General features: G+C 34.5%; 1 protein-coding gene across 4 annotated transcripts; it reads left to right on the forward strand.

Moving 5' to 3' along the window:
• The first annotated feature begins 10,103 nt into the window (after nt 1–10,103).
• LOC143262247 (general odorant-binding protein 72-like) lies at nt 10,104–18,136 on the forward strand. Of its 4 annotated transcripts, XM_076528162.1 has the most exons (9): nt 10,104–10,220; nt 11,756–11,926; nt 11,994–12,090; nt 12,173–12,261; nt 13,143–13,254; nt 16,207–16,373; nt 17,265–17,335; nt 17,610–17,762; nt 17,846–18,136. In XM_076528162.1, exons 2-6 carry the CDS (start codon nt 11,855–11,857, stop codon nt 16,221–16,223), a joined length of 387 nt encoding a protein of 128 aa, XP_076384277.1. In that variant the 5' UTR covers nt 10,104–10,220; nt 11,756–11,854; the 3' UTR covers nt 16,224–16,373; nt 17,265–17,335; nt 17,610–17,762; nt 17,846–18,136. The 4 variants fall into 4 exon arrangements, with proteins under 4 accessions (XP_076384277.1, XP_076384274.1, XP_076384276.1 ...); XM_076528159.1 differs by lacking the exon at nt 16,207–16,373; XM_076528161.1 differs by lacking the exon at nt 16,207–16,373 and having other exon boundaries at nt 11,994–12,075.
• The last annotated feature ends 859 nt before the right edge of the window (nt 18,137–18,995 follow it).

The following is an 18,995-nucleotide window of genomic DNA, read 5'->3' on the forward strand; positions in this document are numbered from 1 at the left end:
TCGAATAGGAATCTAAATAGGATCTAAATAAAGTAAATAAATACAAAACATAACACAATCTTTCATTTATAATCAAGTAGAAACCACAGAGAAAACAAAAAAAATGTTATGTAGAAAAAAGATTCCGGTCAATTCAAATCTTGGAAAAAGGTATCCGATTATTGAGTTATTAATATTTTATTACATTATCACATGATCGTGCGACACTTTTAATACGTTGGAGCATTGATCATACTCAGTTTTCACAATCTTTAGGCGAAATTTCTTTCCACGACAATATGATTGCATGTCGAAGTTCCTCTTCAGTTTTTCGTTTTTTCTTGTGAATTAATTTTTTTCATTTTGCCCACATGTTCTCGATTTGGTTGAAATCAGAACTGTTTGCAGGCCACTTCAATGTTATAATATGATTTTGCTCTAAATGGTCTTTTGCTAGTTTCCTGTAATTTCCTGTTACAGCTAGCGGTGTCACCTCGAAAAATGAAATCCGGACCATTCCTTTATAATTGGAATTAAGAACTCTTCTAAAATATTAATATATGTTTTTGCGTTCACGTTCTGGGATCCTACTCTCTGGTCTGATCCCACTCGTTCTGGTTCCCACACACTTTCTTTTCCATTATATAACTCCATATCATATAAGATTTTTGTTTATAATTTATGTAATCTACATTAAATTTGTCCTTAGATCTTCGCCAAACAAATTTTCCTTCGTCATCCCCTGCTCCAAGGCAAACATGAGACTCATCACGAAATATTATATGTATTACATCGCTCCACAGTCAAATTTTGCGTGTTCCTTACACCATTTTAAGTCTTTCGTCTTCTGTTCCGTTTTTTTAATATCATTTTTCGTACTCTGACTACATTCTATAATTTCTGCAACTTTTATTTGACTTGCTTGAAAAGTTCGATTACTCTTAACTTTAAATATGCGTCGTGTGCTATAGATATTGTGACGTTGCAAGTTTTGCCCTGTTCCTCCCCATGAGAAGACAAGTTTAAAGTTCGAGCGCTAGGATTGGAACGTGACAAAGTGAACAACAGTTGAACAACAGTACTCAGCAGTACCCCCCCCCCCTAAAAAAAACATTTGCAATGTAATAAAAAAAACACCAAGTAGTTGAATTCGTTTTGGATTCTGGTTCGAGGAACAAATTTCGAACAAATTAACCCACAAGAAACATCCATATCAATGAATTCACTCAACATGGAAAGCAAATAATCCCCCAAAGAAACTTCCATGTTATTAATAAAATATTCAAAAAATGTCCACGAAATGTTAACGCCCTCTTTCCTAAAAAATGCTTCCAGATACAAAAAATGAAATATTAATCCACAACTAAAACCTCAGTAAAATGTTAATCATCGGAAGGATATAAAAAACAGTCTAAAAGGTATTTATTACCATTTAATTTCATTCGAAGAAAGTATTATAATCAGAAATAGTTGTCCACTTTATATTGGATATGAATTTGAAAAGATACTGAAATCAAACGTAGTTGTTTCATATATACAGTGTGGTCCATAACCAGCTAATTAGAAAATCACGACAAAACATTAATATTTTAAACGGATTCACATATAACAGATACCTGGCAAAACCAGGACAATTATACCTAAGATGGACTTGGCGTACCGTTTTCATCGAAATCGGACAGTTGACTTGTAGTGTCACGTATCCTCGATCATGGAATGTAGATCTATATCTTAATACATATTTTATGACATTGAATCTTATTTTAAAAATTTAATGATTTGGAGTTTAATATTTTCTTGATACTTGACAAACGTTTAGTACTGTTTAGAGTTCGAGTGTTTTGTTATATTCTTTTCAATGGTTTAGATTCTTTGGAAACTTTAATATTGTTAGGGGTTTCTTGAATTTAAATATCGCATCAGCTTCACTTTTATTTGTTACATCAAATTCGAGGCTATTTTGATAAAAAAGACTGCCCGCCAAGTCCAGCTTAGGTATAATTTTTCTGGTTTTCCAAGTATCCGTTATATGTGACTATGGAGTGTTATGGAGCACACTGTACAGATTAACTACTTTTGATTTTAGTGCTTTCTTCAAATTCAGATCAAACATAAAATGGACAACTACTTCTGATTTTAATACTTTCTTCGAATAAAATCATATGGTAATAAATACTTTTTGGAGTGTTATTTTTTATATCCTTCCGGATTTTAAAGTTTTGCTAAGATTTTTGGGGATTAATATTTCATTTTGTGTATTTGGAAACATTTTTTGGGGTGAAGAGGGCTAATATTTTTTGTAAGTTTTTTTAATAGCTCATTAATGACTTTGAAGGATTAATTACGTTCCATTATTATGGAAATGCTTCTGGATGGTTATTTGCGTAAATTCATTGATGTAAAGGATTTTTCTACCTTTTTATCCATTAGACTGCCGACATTTTTCTACTGCAATTACAATATTTTTACCCGGAATATTTGTATACACCTAGGTTTATTCTATCGCGTAGAGTACTCGAAATTTATAAATCGTCATAACTTTAAGTAGTTAAATTTTCGTCTACATAAACTATTATATTTTCAATAACTATAATTCAATATATTTTTATTTATAATGTGATATACATATGTTATACTATTAGTAACGTAATAAGCTTTTATCTAACATGTAATAGTTCAGATTACTTTGTCTTTTCGCTTTTCTCATCATACCGATTCATACCAAACTTCGCTCTGCACCGATCTAACCGAACCTCGTTCATCCGCGCATACACGTGGCGCCAACAACCCATATGGATGTCATAATTACTATTTAATAAAAACAATGTTTTTGTAATTTAAAAAATCATTATATTTTATATAGATAGTATAAACATTAATATTTCTTAATTGCATGTAGGATAAATAGGATAAATAGCAGTATATAACTGTACGCGTTTTCGACCTTTTGTCGTATTATCGACATTCCGTAGTGGATGTGCATAACGCATAAATTTATAGAAGTACCTCTTCATATCCTATATTTAATACGAAGTATATATTTCAATGATTTCATTTAAGTTGGATAGGTTATCAGAAAGTTAATTTGGTATAAATATATTCAAATCAGTTTCCGTGTATTTCAAACAAACTCTTTAACGCTCTGACAATTTTTAATTGGATAACTAGATAAATAAACAATGTGAAATGCAAGTAGAAATTCATTTGAATCTAAGTTGCAACTAATATAGAGATATGTAATATAGAAAAATTATTCTTAATGTGTCATTAATTGGGACCTTCGCATTATTAGCGTCATTTGTACTTTTTAACCTATTTGTTCAAAATTTGACGGATTTTAACATTTATGTTAAAGTATGTTTGGTGTATAGCAATATGTCCGCCATTCATTCACTTTCACTACGACACTTTGGTTACTATTAGTTACTAGACAAGCTTCCTATTCTACAAATCTAGGCTGAAGCTGAGCATTAAATTGACGCCACCTGCCATCTACCAGAAAAAATGTGAGAGTCACAAAAGTGTATAGTATATGCAGTATAAACATGCACATCAAATTGATATTTCGATATCTTTGCTATTTCTGTCCCTATTGACATGTTTCAGGACTTACGGTGATATTTAACAATTGGGCAATCGTTAAAATTGAATACAATATGGCTTAAAACAATAAACCGCTAATAAATGTTTTTGCCGTTTTGGTCAAGGAAAAGATCTATTCGTGAGTACATTGAGTGACGTCGCGCGTCACTCAAGTATTTGGCACGAGACAATACCCCGTCGCATAATTCATATCGCTACCGAATTCCATGTCTTCTAGGCTGTATATAATTGCATTATCCGCAATACATCGACGAGTAGATATTATGTTGTTACGTTCTCGTGCATTCACGATACGAAACCCGCACAAAACCAATACAAGCGCGCCGCCATTGATACACATTTTTTTCATGAAGATGAAAATGCATTGCGCACGCTGAACGCAGATGGTGGTCAGTCGGGATTGTAGGACTCCTCCGATATGGTGCCATTCTGGATATACCCACTAAACCCCTCCTCGAACCCCGCGTCACAGCTCACCCTGCCAAGGTGTTCCCGCAAGGTATTCTTCTCCACATTCTCCATTCTTTTCTCCACAAAGGTGGCGACTGACTACGATCATCATTCCTACACGGATTTAAGCTTTTTCAATATTTCGGAGAAAAACCATTATGACACATAAAAAATTATATTAAATTAACTCTTTTATTTTCGAAAAAATTAAAAATAATAATCCTTATTTAATTAACCCTGATACAAAAGGTACAAAAGTTACTTTTACTTAAAATAATATTATTTATTTCTTTTACAATACATTTTAAACTTATTAAATTTATTCTTAAATAAATACTACAACTTATAATTACATAATTACTTTTTTTAAATATATTAAATTAACACTTCAGGGCCCGTTCTGTTATTCAGACCTCCTGTTTCCAAGAAGACAGGTGTAGACTGTATAAGTCAGGTTCATTTTTGGCAAGGCACACTTCTGTGTCATAAAGTTATTGCACCATTCATTACACCCCATCTTTCGTCCGAATCCTGATAGTATCCGAAACATAATCCGAGATACTGAATCACATACATTTACGACTAATTGTCGCGTTGAGATCTGTACAAAAAGTTGTTGGATGACCAACCATATTATAAAACGCTGCTTCATTGTCCACATTGAGTCAGTTGTTTTCGATGACAACTTTCGCTTGACTGGATGAGATACGTACCTGGGTTACTCAGCCTTCTTGCGATATCACTCGTCACCATGTTCGTTGCGGAACGCGGCCTGCCGATTTCTCTTCCCTTAAATCGCGGGATGCGGATCGTATAAAAACGGTTAGTTATGTTCTGCACTACGAAATTGCAATGTACCCTTACTCCTACTGCAATCTGCCAATTGTTTCTAAGGTATTTCCGTCACTATGGGCATAAACTCAAAAAATTTGAAAGTGCTCCTCTACCGAATACAGTAATTTCTTCACGAGTGTCGCGGAATCGAAATTTAAAGTGTATTTCAAGAGACCATCAGACACGATTCTTCTAACCTCTGTACCAATGTACCTCTGTAACCTCTTCTAACCGGTGTACATTAATATAAATGCACATGCCATGATTGTACGGTTACAAACCTAACATGTACCTACAGCGCACGGTTTTTCTTACCTGACTTACACCCAAGCAGACCAATTTGTTTTGTCTTCCGGAAATTCGATTCAAAGGAATAGGCCATAACTATTCGAACTGCATCGCGGTCGCTTATTCTACATGAATCTAAAGCAACTACTAATTTTGGGGTAATGACCATCTGTTTTCCTCGTCTTTTCTTGGGGTTACTCGGCCCAGGTATTTTGCAGTCTAATGCCTCGGTGTCGTCACCGTTAGACACCTGAGATTCTGTCAGTCCTAACGCGGCTTCCGTCGCTTCATTACTAAACGATGATTCTATTTGTACTAAATCTATAACGTAAATATACATATATATGAATTACCATTAGTCGATGATGTCTAAGCCCGTAGTAATCGCATCACCTCTTGTTTCTTCACTAGATCTCATCGAACCGGCTCGTCCTCTTTTGCTTTTGTTTTGCCGGTGGACTATCTTATCTTCCTCTTCGGAAATTATTTCTATGGCATTCGCATGTGCCATATCAAATAAGTCATCTAATGAATTTACAAATTCCTATTCTTGCATCTGTTGTAGATCACTTCGGCGATCCGCGGTTTTGTAGAGCGTTCGCCTTATAAAGTTTCTCCACTATAGTTACACGATCCGATTTTTGTTTTACTAGAATTCTCACCCTTTCCCAGAAAATGTCCACTTCATTAATTACTAACATCGAACTGTCATATATAAATTTAAATTGACTTTTCGCATATTGTAGAACAGCACATGCAAAACTTGTCCGTTGCTTAACACCAACAATTTGTGATTCATAATGATCCAATAAGAATAACTTATCACTGCTTTTGTCTCAATCTTATTCGACTCATTGTATTATTACCAATGCGAATTGTACAAAGTTTCGGCTTGGACTGAAGCGAGTTTTCTTGTTGAAGAGCATACGAAAGATATAAACGTAGGTATAAATGTAAAATAGAGGAAAATGTTTAAAAGATCTAACATAAAAACTCCGGGGGTTAGTTTATTAGGCGAAAGATTTGCAGGTGATCGCAGTAAGCACAACCGTGCTGACAGTTACCTTCATTTCATATTCCAGTATTCTCATACCCATATACGCTTAGACTTTCCAATAAACTATTCAAACTTATAAGTAGATATTGTTATCAAACAGTCAAGAAATGATACTTTTATTAGATAATAATAGTTTTTTCAGCGACAATGTTGAAATGGAGTTACAGATAAAATTGGAATAAAATTAAAGAAATTTTAAAACTTCAAGTCGATTGTGACACGTCATTCCTACTGCCTATAGACTTCCGCTTCCGCATGAAAAAATTTCGATGGTCGAAAAATAAGGTCCACCTTAGCGAAAACTTTCAATCGAGCACGCTGCTAGTACGACCCGAGCCTAACAGGTCGATGTGAATCGGCCCTAAACCGGGAGTACACAGCCACAGTGACTGGTATCCCCCAGCGAGCGGATAACCTCCACCCCCCTCTTTTCTACCCGTGAGAGGATATACTCCATAAACAAGGGGCCCTTAGCCAGAATTGCTCCGTTCGTGGAGGACTAAACTCTGTTCTCCCCCCTTCGCCCTTATCACTTATCCCGTTCACCCCTACTTTAGTCAAGGTCGAAGCAGGACCCAAGAGGCACAAACGCCGAAGTGAGAGGATGGAGTATGTAGATTGGATCATCCTGAACCAGACGACTTCTGCAAAGTATCACCCAGCAATATATAGGTAGCGAGGGTATGAACACGGATAAGTACTTAGCTGTTAGTTAATCGTGGTTTCTGGGCCCACCCAGGTTAGATTAAAACGCAACCTTAAGCCGCAATAATCTTTTTTAAACTGGACTAACTCAGTACCATTTTGTATAGTTGAGAGAGGGACTAATCTACCAGACAATGACTAAAATGCTTTTTTCTAATAGTGATATTACTTGAAGTAACAATATAAATCCAAAACTAATGTTTTTTAACTTTTTATACATATTGTAGATCTTGATTACTTATATGCATGCTGTGAATTTCATTAAAATCGGTTACATCGCAATTTTTTGAGAATTTCAATGTTTATCCGGTAGACGTCCTGCACTTGCATAGTCGAGTGTGGTTAAATTCCATATCTACACTGGGCGTCTCTCCTCGATCTTTTAAAATTTTCTCATATAACTTAAAGGGATTTATCGCGTTGCGTCTTCAGAATTTCTTTGATATCTCCATACTGATTATTGATTCCGCGAACCGCGTGTAATAGACTAGCTCGCCTTGTGACGCTTGCAATCCTAATGACGCACACTTTGTCGCAAGTCCACTCATGCTATATAATCATTCACGAATTCTTTTTCTTCCATTTTGAAAAATTTTAAACCATTGCGTGCATCGATCCTTTGATCCTGTGCTGCTTACGCATATGTTTTTTAATTTTCGTCCAGAATTTGTAAGCATTGTTTTCTGTAGCAAAGTGCAAGGTCTGTTCATCTGATAGATGTAGTCGTATGTATGCTACGGCTTTATGATTCCTCATTTACAACTCGACCTTTAATTATTCCTTTATCGTATCTTTCGGTATCGGCTTGTTTATTGCTCGAGACAAATTATCTAGGGTAAGGATACTAATTAATTTGAGCCCGTTAATAAAGGCACTGTTAGGTAATAGCGTCCTTTCCATTTTCTATATACGACTGATTATAACTACGCTCTGCTATCAGATTATTGTTATATTTAAGCATAAATTATTTTGAGTGTTATTACGAGACTTATAGTCGCACGATTCGTTTCTTTCTGAGACTCTCTAGCAACCAGAAAGCATTCGCTGCGGGATATTCCCCATTTCTCGACTTATCACCTTAGTCAAAACAAGTGTTATCAAACTTGGCATTGTCGTTCGTAATGGTTATTATTCTTTTACCATCAGATAATTCTTGCATTATCTTTATTATTCTCAAACTCTACAACACTTTCGTCGCTTGAGTCTTTTTCGCTATCCAAGTGTCCGACGATGGATGTCTTGACAACTTTTTCCTTTCCTCGTAGTTTTTATTTTCCTCTTTCCTTCTAATTCATCATGTTTCCATATGCACTTTCCAGCTCCTTTCTCAATTTTATTAGTTTCTTTAACTGATTAATAAATTCTAATTGGCTTTCGGCCGTCAGATGGCACTGCAGGACACAACTTTTTTCTGTCTTACATATCTCTATGCTGTATGACGTATGACAGGAAGTTACAGAGAAACCCTCATCTCCCATGCCTTTGTCTTCTTTCTTGACTTAAAGAAAACACATACAAATACTCGCACACGCATGCATACACATACATGTCACACGCATATCGATTCATATAATGAACTTCAAGTTACAAATGAAAATTAATCGTTCATCACTTCTTATTGTTCTTTTATTAAATATTCTGTATACCGGGTGTTCGGAAAATCGTGGTACAACCGGCAAGGGAGTGATTCTACATGCAAATATAAGTCGAGTAAGAGGAATAACAGTTTTTTATTTAATGGTCCGTTTTCGAGAAAAATTACGTTGAAAAAGTAATGCTATTGAATAGGAATCAACTGGCGCGTCTGTTCATGATATTCCAATTCTACTTCTCGTCATATTACAAGCCACACGAATTTGACACATCTCTCAACTCTGCGTGTAATTTGTAAATACATAAGTTATTGTTACACATTGGATGTGACTGTTCTATTATTTCCGTTTCTCTATAATCGGCGGCAAAACTCATCTACGACTAGTGCGAAACACTCTCTATATTATCGAAAAAGTCGTGCAGCAAATTGAAGAAAGACGAAAACGTTTAATTAAAAAATTTGACATCCAATCGATACCCTTCTTCTCTGCGTTCGGAAGACTAAAAAAACATAGTAGGGTAGAATGGGGTAATGACGGTTAGCAGGTAGTAACAGTTAGCATTGTTATTACCAAATAGTAGTTCTGAAAATCGTCACTATTTTTTAACCGAATCCTAACATTTTGTTTCGTCGCGTCGCTGATGTAACATTTTTCCTACAGCGTGAATGTTTTAAACTATAATTCTATCGTACTGGTTATTTGATTTTTATTGATTTCTGTTTTTTTATATTGACTTTTAATAAATAATGGATATGCGGATAATGGAAGACACCTTGAGGAATGTTAAACAAAAAGAAGAACAGAAAAAATATGGAGGGAGAATAAAAAAGATAAAACTAGATGAAACGACCAAATGATCTTCTGATAATATCGACGAGATGAGACAATGAAATGTGCTACAGATGCACTTCAAACGTTCTGTGGAATTGTGCAACATGTATCGAACGAGATTTTCCCAAAAAATATGAGTGCCCACAGGCGCGGGCATTATATACTAACAAAAGAAATTTTTCTTATTACATTAATTACACTAAATAGATTATTATAGATCAATATTATATTTTTATTATATTATTCTAATATTATAATAAATATTATTATTTGTTTTTTTCACTTATAATTTATTGCTTAAAATCGAGAAAAAGTTACTTTAAATAAACATGTTGCCTCATATTTTAAACGTATTGCAATTTTTGCTGAAGTGACAACCATTACCCCATTCTTCCCTGCCTCTATCGAACCCGAAATTGCACCAGTTAGGAGAGAATACTGGAACAAGAATAATCCGCAGCGTCTAGTGTCAAAGGCCTGACTCCTTTCGATTAGTTGTAATCGAAACTACAAACACCCCAACAAAAAACAGTTCGGAGGTGATGGCGACGATACAAGCATTACATAATCCCTGCACATCCTGGCGCAACGTATTACGTGGGCCGCATTACTCTTCCTTTTCGGGCACAGCTATTAACATCTCGGATCATGCAAGCGGAGATTGCATTCGTATTTTAATCACACGATCAACGGACTAATCACGGGTCAGTCACGAATCACCAAAGACACAAAAATTGTTCGTTCTCCTACTGCCCGAATGGCCCGACACTACTGAATATAAAAGGGTACAGATTCTTGGCTCGCGCTCGAGATAAATAGTTTACTCTTCCTCGTTTTTGTATTCATCGGACAAACTACTCCGGATAGTGCTCAGCCTGGTATACATTAGACTTCATTACTTCATTGAATAAAACGCAGCTCTTCCCTACGGATAATAGATCGTCGACTAATTGTGAATGTTTTGTAAAGCTGTGAAAATTTTTATCGAAATTAATTCATCCATCGTTGAAATCTTGGCTATCCGCGTGGAATATGTTGGTAGCATTTCAAACGGAATAACTTTTCCAAAATTGGTGTTAATGGCTTGAATTTATTTAAATGAAAAACTGATGTTTTTAATTTTTTTATCTATGCCTATAATAAAAATTTAAATAATGCGTTTTATAGATCTCAGTAACTCTCTCTTGTTTGCATACCGAAAGCTTTATCGAAAGCAGTTAATGCAGAGTTAAGAAAAGAAAGATTTAAATTTGAAAGATTTAAAACAACTGCAGATTACTAACAGGTATTGGTTAAAAGTGTCAAAAATCGGGACAAAACTATAATTTTCGCGATCTTTAATTGTTTATAGCACATATCAAGGTCAAAACGTATTTTATAAATTTTCGTTAAAAGCTGAGAGAGAAAACCTTGATATTCCAAGTAATAGCAAAGTTAAAGAAAGGTATTACGGCCATTGTCTCGTAGATTAGTCCCTCTATCACTGAAAAAAATTCGAGTCATTTAGACGAATTTTAAAAAAGTCATTCTGCCTGTAAAACTGTCAATATAAATCTCGCAGCGAGTAACAATTTAACGGCGAGTAAATATAACAGCTTTGTTCTTGAATTAATAAAAAGTTTTACGATCCATGAATAGTGTATTAGCATTAACGCTATTTCTACCAAAGATATAAAGAACACCTTTCAATAATTTCTATTTAACAGTATTTTTACCAAAGGAGTTAAAGGACATATTATCAAAAATTTTTTCAATGTTTTCTATACGAACACTTCTTGACTTTCGCTACAGTCATCAATAGACTGCGGATTTTTGTGCAAAATAAATTTTGACTAAACTACTTACAAGAACCTTAAGCCTAACAAAAATGTTTTCCCCCTTTCCGCCATTTTAATAAGTTGCACACATTTAAAGAGATTCTTCACTTCATCTATTATCATCACAGTTTTGTATTTAACCTAGTTATTTTCGTCAAAAATGCATAAAATCCGCAGTCTAGATATCACAAATTTAATTCGGTAAATAATGTAATACAAAATATCGTTAAAAATAGTGTTGAACATGATGTTCGCGTTAGATCGGCTGAAAGAATCGTCTTTTAAGAAAATTCATGCATGTAGATGAACTCTTCGTATACTATCTTTGTGATTCTCTTTTGTGCACTGCAAAAATTAAATGACATATAAATTTCGAAAAATGATAAAACTTTCCAAAATTTTTGTTTCATAATGTGAAAAATAGTAGAGAGAATGTATAGCTAACAGATTTCCTTTACAATTTAAAATGATTTGTAGCGGATAAAATGCGATAAGCATTTGGCTAAGTGCTTGCAGGAGTTAGCTTAAACTTAAAACCGTTGTTCTATACTTTTGGAGATAATGTTTAATCAGATCGATATTGTTCTGCTGAAAAGGTCGACGCAAGCAGGGTTGTAGGTATCTGTTTGCAATAGGAGGCAGCTACAGAAGGGTACCCTAGAATTATAATCAGGCGGGAGCTATAACACTTCAAAATGAGGAACCTAAGCATTGCTTTCGCAATAGGATTTCTGTTCATGCTTACGATCATTTGGGTAGCCGAAAGCGTGAGTTGAAATCGATCATTCCGTATTCGCGAATTGCGCAAGGAAGTGACTCCCTTTGCATTCGTAGAAAAAAATGACCTTAGAAGAGGCCAAGAATAGTGTTATACATCTCAAGAAGCCCTGTCAGAAGAAGACAAATGTAACCGAAGGTATAATCAACCTAAGTAAATCGGATATTCATCTGTATAACTCATTCTTACTCCGTTGAAACACCGCGACATTATTTTCATCGATTTCATTGTGCAGAACTATTGGATGGACTACAGAAAGGCGAGTTCCCGAGGGTCGAGAGATTGATGTGTTTCATGAAGTGCATACTAACCGCGACGAAGTCCGTGAGTAATATTTTCTATGTATATTGATTACACGAAATTTCTTTTTTAACTCTCAAGATTTAAGATTCATGATTAATTTATTAACCCTTTGCACTACGATTTCTTTCACAGCTACAATTACCAGCATTTCTTCGTTCCTAATAGTATCTTGTAGAACGAGACAATTTTAATTCTAGATTAAAATGACGTAGATCGAGGAAAAGAAATCTACATTTATGCTTAATAGTTTGCTTCATACCAAAGTATTAATTTATGTAAATATTTACTTGTTTAATTATGATTAGACTGTGAACTATTATGCAAGGTATAAATAACGTGCACGAATCTTAACATACAGAAACCTGCGTTAATTAGCCGCAAATAATGCAACAGTACTTTGAACTTCACATAGTGATTTTGCTATTTTGCTTCTGATCTACTTACTTTTGTCATAATTTCATGAATCCATAATCTAGTTTCTGCCTTAAATAAGAGCATGCGTGAAATTAATTTCTCATTCTTCACCAGGTAAAGTATGTAGTCGAGCTTAATTCTAGTAACACACACATTACATTTATTTTTTGCTTATGGAAGAAGTTTCAAAAACAGGTTGAAATACTAATCTAGAAAATAAAAAATATTTTTTATTAACAATTTACACTGGATCAGGCGCTATCTCATAAATAATATTCGGTTATAGTGATCAATTTAAGATGTAATTAAATATAAAAATTGTAGCTGTAATGTAAGAGGGTGCTTGAAATTGTTTAGCGATAGCATTTATCTTCAAATAATTAATACAGTTTAATAGTTGAACCAATGCACTTTTGTATAAATTGCAGGACAAGTTGCAAAATTCTATGCATACCATAATTGATACAAAATTACTTATTTCCTGTTAGATGAGACACGACGAGGTGCAGTACGATTGGATCCTTAGGAATGCTCGTCTAATGCTAGAAGAGAAATATCTTCCACGAGTCGAACACGTAGTCGAGCTTTGTCGAGAACGAGGTATAAAATAGTCTACGATTTATTAGTTTACGGGTTAAGAGGTTTCATGCGCTTCGGTTGCAGAGAAGTAGGGTGGATTTTAACCATTTTTTCGGTGAAAATTCATTTCTATTCGAGAAATCGTTACGTTTACATTAATGCCTAGACTTTTGACGATATATTCTATAGATTTTATTAAAGCATTAATAAAATAAACTATTTAGTAACGAATCCCGAAAGATAAGTGTGTCAAACATCGCCAATGCTAATTATCCCCTTGCACTACTTTCACGAGTCTGACTCGTGATGAAAATTTTGTGCCAAAATTGAATATCACGAGTTTGACTCGTTGCTACAATTCCATGCCAAACATGAATATCACGAGTTTGACTCGTGGTCCTAATCTCGGCATTCTGTGTCCCCATATAGGCCAAGTGTTACCTTGGGGATAGTGTTACTTTCCGCGGTATAAATAAGCTCTCTAAGGTAAATAAACATGGGCACTCGGCGAGACCAAGAAAGTTTCAGTCGTTCTTCAGTTTGTACCATTCCGCGCCTCGTAAGGCGCATACGTTTCGAATAGCCTCCTTTGCAGACAGTATTATTCTTCATTATTTATAATTTTGCCAAGCCCACGATCATGTATAAGAAAAGAAGCAAAATTGGTATAAAAAAACACGGAGTTCGTGGGGAAGTGAGAGTAGTGAAAGAATAGAAGAAAGAGTCATAAACAGTGATGAAAATTGTGATGACAGCAGCGTCATTGTGCCAGTGGTGAATCCTGCACGAAGATTAATTATACAGGGTGTCCTATAAATGTCTCGCAATACGGAAATGTGGGGTAGCTGAGGTCATTCTAAATAACTTTTTTCTTTGCGAAAATGCAATCTGCGGCTGTGTTTACGAGTTACTAACGAAAACCACTGGCCAATGAGAGGTGACGGCGCGAAGTTCGAGACCCCGCAGCACGAGGCTTTGACAAAAGATCGGGATGGACTCGAGCCGCGTTCGAAGTATTGAACAAGTCACGAAGCGTGAACTTTCAGGATTTTTTTACTACGTAACAGTGATATTTTTAAGAAAAACGCTGTTCACCTCTACTTTAGGACGTCTGAAGAATATTTACTAATCTTTCGGACTCGAAATAATATGTAGTTTAACCGTAACAGCCGTTTTAATTTTCTGGCGTACATGACACCTCATGTGTACCATATGAAATTTTTATGCAAGGTGTACAGTGAAGATTAACAAAGTTCGTCAATGATATTTTAATTTAAATAATTCCGTGTTCGAACAGAATTCAACGAATGATTCGCAAAGCTGATTTAATAATAAATAATCGCATTAAGGGACGTAAAGCATTTGTTTATTAGAGAATTATGAAAAATATCGATAAGAAACTCACCCATTTAGTTGAGGATGCATTTGCTGACTCGTACGTACTGACCTCGTACAACGAACAACTGATCCCAGATCGATGACCGCAACATTCGAAGGATACTGTCGAGGAAACCTCTGGTATGATTATTTGCGAAGTTCACTTATATACACTGCACTGTCACCAAACACTGATCAGTTAATTAATCACTGATAATCCGAATCACTTGTGGATATTAAGAAAGATCACTGAGACTCGTTCGCGGATAATCGTTTATTCGACGCGTTCGTTCGGGAGTCGAACGAAAAAATCCGGGAAGTTCACACTTCGTGACTTGTTCAATACTTCAAACGCGGCTCGAATCCGTCCCGATCTTCTGTCAAAGCTTCGCTCTGCGGGGTCTCGAACTTCGCGCCGTCACCTCTCATTGGCCAGTGTTTTTCGTTAATAACTCGTAAACAAAGCCACAGATTGCATTTTCGCAAAGGAAAAAGTTACTCAGAATGACCTTAGCTACCCCACATTTCCGTATTGCGAGACATTTTTGGGACGCTCTGTATATGACAGTGATGAAGAGGAAAATCCTAGACCTGATGCGAGTGTTGACTTGAATTGGAAGGAAACTGAGAACATAATAAAAATTTCGGAATATTCCGAGTCCCATGGTGTAAAAGACTATGTTTTAGATCAGTTAGATACACATGACGGATTATTAGATTTATTTTGTATTGTGTTCGACGGAAATTTCTGGGACATTGTAGTTACGCAAACAAATCTTTATGTCCAACAAATAATGAGCAATGGGAGAAGAAGGAAAATGGATGATGGTTGGTTTCCAGTCACCCAGAATGAGACGTTGGCTTATTATGCGTTGTATATTTTGATAACGCAAGTCAAAAAACCTAATATTCAAATGCATTGGTCTAGGAAGGGGAAGTCGCGGTGATAGAAACTCCTATATTTGGTAAAGTAATGCCGTTGAAAAGATTCACTCAAATATCACGATGCTTGCATTTCGCAAATAATGTAACGGACCAAAGCAAAGACCCCCTTCACAAGATAAGACTAATTATTAATTATTGGAACGACAAATTTAGTAAGACTTACACAGCAGATCAACATATAAGTATTGATGAGTCATTAATGCGATATAATGTATGCCGCTTGGCATACAAACAATTTAACTCATCCAAACATGCCAGGTTTGGATTAAAAATATATAAATTATGTGAAGCAAAAACTGGATTCTGCAGCAAATTTAAAATATATATTGGGGGGCCAAGGCAAAATTCTTTCAAATGACATCGGAAAATGTTGTGATAGAATTTGTAAAACCGGTACTAAATAAAGGATACACATTGTATATGGACATCTGGTATTCCTCACCCGCTCTCTTCCTAAAATTGCACAATCAAAAAACAAATGTTATTGGTACTGTGCGTAATACCAGGAAAAATATGCCGAAAGATCTTGTATTTAATCATATTATTATAGCTTATAAAAAATTTATTTCTTATGATATGTAATTAAATTTAAAAAAATTAAATTAAAGTATTTTTTGCAAGTTTTTTATTCAAATTTATTTGAATTTCCAAAGAGCTCCATCGCGTGAAGTAAATACGAGCGGGACTATGTAACTCAGTCGTAAGGTGTCGTGTGTTTCAAATTGCGCCACTCGAGCTCCGCCGCTCGGCTCCTCCAGCGACCATTCCGGCGGACAAGTTAGGCATGGCTTTTTCAGAATTTCGGCGTACTGCAAGGGGTTATAATATTTTCAATGATTTTCAACATCCACAACCTTGAATACTCCGAAAGAAATTACCTGCAAAAAATCTTTGTTTTGCATCGTATTCGTTTCTTGATACCAGTCAATTTCCATATAAGAAAATTTATTGCGACAGTACTATTGGAGGAGATATTTAGGTGGAAATTTTTAAATGGAAGACCCTGTATGTACAATGGGTAAAACAAGTATTCGCACACCTTTTAAAAAGAAATGACGTTATAATTGGATCAAGCAATTAAAAAATTATTTTCATAAATTGCAAATTGTTGGCATGATAAAAGAATGTTAGAAAATGCTGTTTTTTCAACTTTCTTATCTAAGCCCATAACGAAAATTTAAAAAATGCATTGTGTAGATCTCGGTAGCTTATATGCATGCTAAATCGAAATTGGTTAAGGCAGAGTCAAGTTATAATCATTGAAAAATTTTACAAACTACAGAATTCTGATAGTTATTGGTCGAAAATGTCAAAAATTGAGGCAAAACTGCAATTTTTACGGTCTTTAATTGTTTATAGCTCATACCAAGATCAACTGATTTCAATGAAATTTTCAGTACGCAAATATGTCACCGAAATCTACAAAATGTACTTTCTAAATTTTCGTTATGGGCACAGATTAAAAAATTAAGAAAACAGCATATTTTACATCTCTAATGAGGCTAACAAATTGCAATTTTTCAAAATAATTTTGTAGCCATTGTCTAGTAAACTAATCCCTCTAATATCCATGAAAAAATTTTGGTCGCTTAGCCCAATTACAAAAAAATTAATCCGTTTTAAAAATGATATGCAAATACTTCTTTTAGCCACTGTATATCGAAGTTGAGCCCATAACCAGCAACAAAATGATCCAATTTTTGTTGCAGTACCTGCTACGTTGAATGGTTGCGAGATCGCATGGGAACTAGGGAAATGTGTTTGGGACGTGGATTCTGAGGTATATTCGAATTCAATATAAAATCGTATTCTAATATTCGTTAATCATATGAAATAAGTATGACATTTTTTGATAAAATTTTTTTTATGCAAGCATATAGTATAATAAAAATCGTACAAAGTTCAAATAAATTAATTCTTATCATTGTTATGAAACAATATACATTAGTCCTAACTAAGTTAGGACTAACTAACTAAGCTCAGTAGTTCTAACATTAATTCAGTATTCTACTAATTAATTTTTCGCAACCTAATCGAACTTTTCTTTGTCGCAGCTGTTCCTCGATTCCTAACGATCTCTGGTTATTACGAATTTGTAGTACTGGCTAGAAAGCAAGGTTGAGGGTACGTCATCGTTATCAACATTATTGTTACAGACACCATTGAGAAGCAACCATTACAAGATCAACTAATTCAAGATCGTAATCGTAATTATTCCTCTTTGGAATACATTAATCTTCTCAAAAACGAATTATTTGAGAAAAGTAATGATTTTACTTTTTTGTTACAGGCACTTGTATAAGCAAAATAAACAGACGCTAAGAAATACATGTAAAAGAGAATTAAAATAATTTGAAACTGATTAAACAAAGATTTAAAAAATTAATTTTTATTTGTGATAACGTCTGATCAATTGTAAGAATCTATATTATGAATTATAGATTATTCCTTTGTAATAAAAATGGTGTCATTATATATATTAACGAAAAATATAAAAATACCTATTCATTGTTTATTATGAAAACACGGCAGCTGATGTTAGATTCCCTTACTATGAATTAAATGATAACTTATAAGTGTATACCTGTCTGTCGTCTAACACCGTTTTCGCACCATGTCCCCCAGTTCCATATTCAATTCTCTATTTTCGAATGCCCATTTGAAATGCCCGTCTCAAATTAGGAACATTGAATGCAATTCAATGCTCTTCTCTGCGACATCCGAAAATTTGTTTTAAATATTGAGTTCACGGTACTGTAATTAGTTCGTGAACGATTATCAAACTGTGTAGTTTAGTTCAATCTGGTATATGCGAAGTGAGATAATGGTTTAAAACATCTAAATAGCTATTAGTAGAATAACAGAAAACCGCTGGAAACACGTGGAAACAACTAACTGTGCGAAACGAATGAAAACACTTTTCTGTAAAATGATAATTTGTTTATACACTTCTACAGAATTAGGACAAAAATTTATACGCATGTTTCAGCACAGAATTTAAATTAAAAACATTAAAACTTTTGAATTTTTTGAAACACAATTTTATTTATTTTATTTAACAATTATTTAACATTAACGTAATGATGTTCGGATGGACTTGCAAAAAGTAAAGTAGTGGTCGCGCAAGAAGACAAATTCGAATTATGAAGAAAACGTAAAAGTTGTTATTCGATTTCTCATTTGTAGTGCATGCTTGATAGTTTTTAAAACATTTAATAATATAAAATTTGTCAATTTGAAAGGTTTTATTTTTAAGATATCTATTTTATGCTAAAAGCATACAAAAATCCAAATGCTATTTTTACAAATCAATTACAACATAATGTTTCAGAAGTTTAAATAAAAATATAGATAATTTTGTGTCTCCGTCGCGTCGAGACATCGCGACTCCATGATCACGCAACTCTCTCAAGATCAAGCAGCCAGTGGCGTGAACTTGG

This window comes from Megalopta genalis, unplaced genomic scaffold (genome assembly GCF_051020955.1).
Source record: "Megalopta genalis isolate 19385.01 unplaced genomic scaffold, iyMegGena1_principal scaffold0101, whole genome shotgun sequence".
Classification (NCBI taxonomy): Eukaryota; Metazoa; Arthropoda; class Insecta; order Hymenoptera; family Halictidae; genus Megalopta; species Megalopta genalis.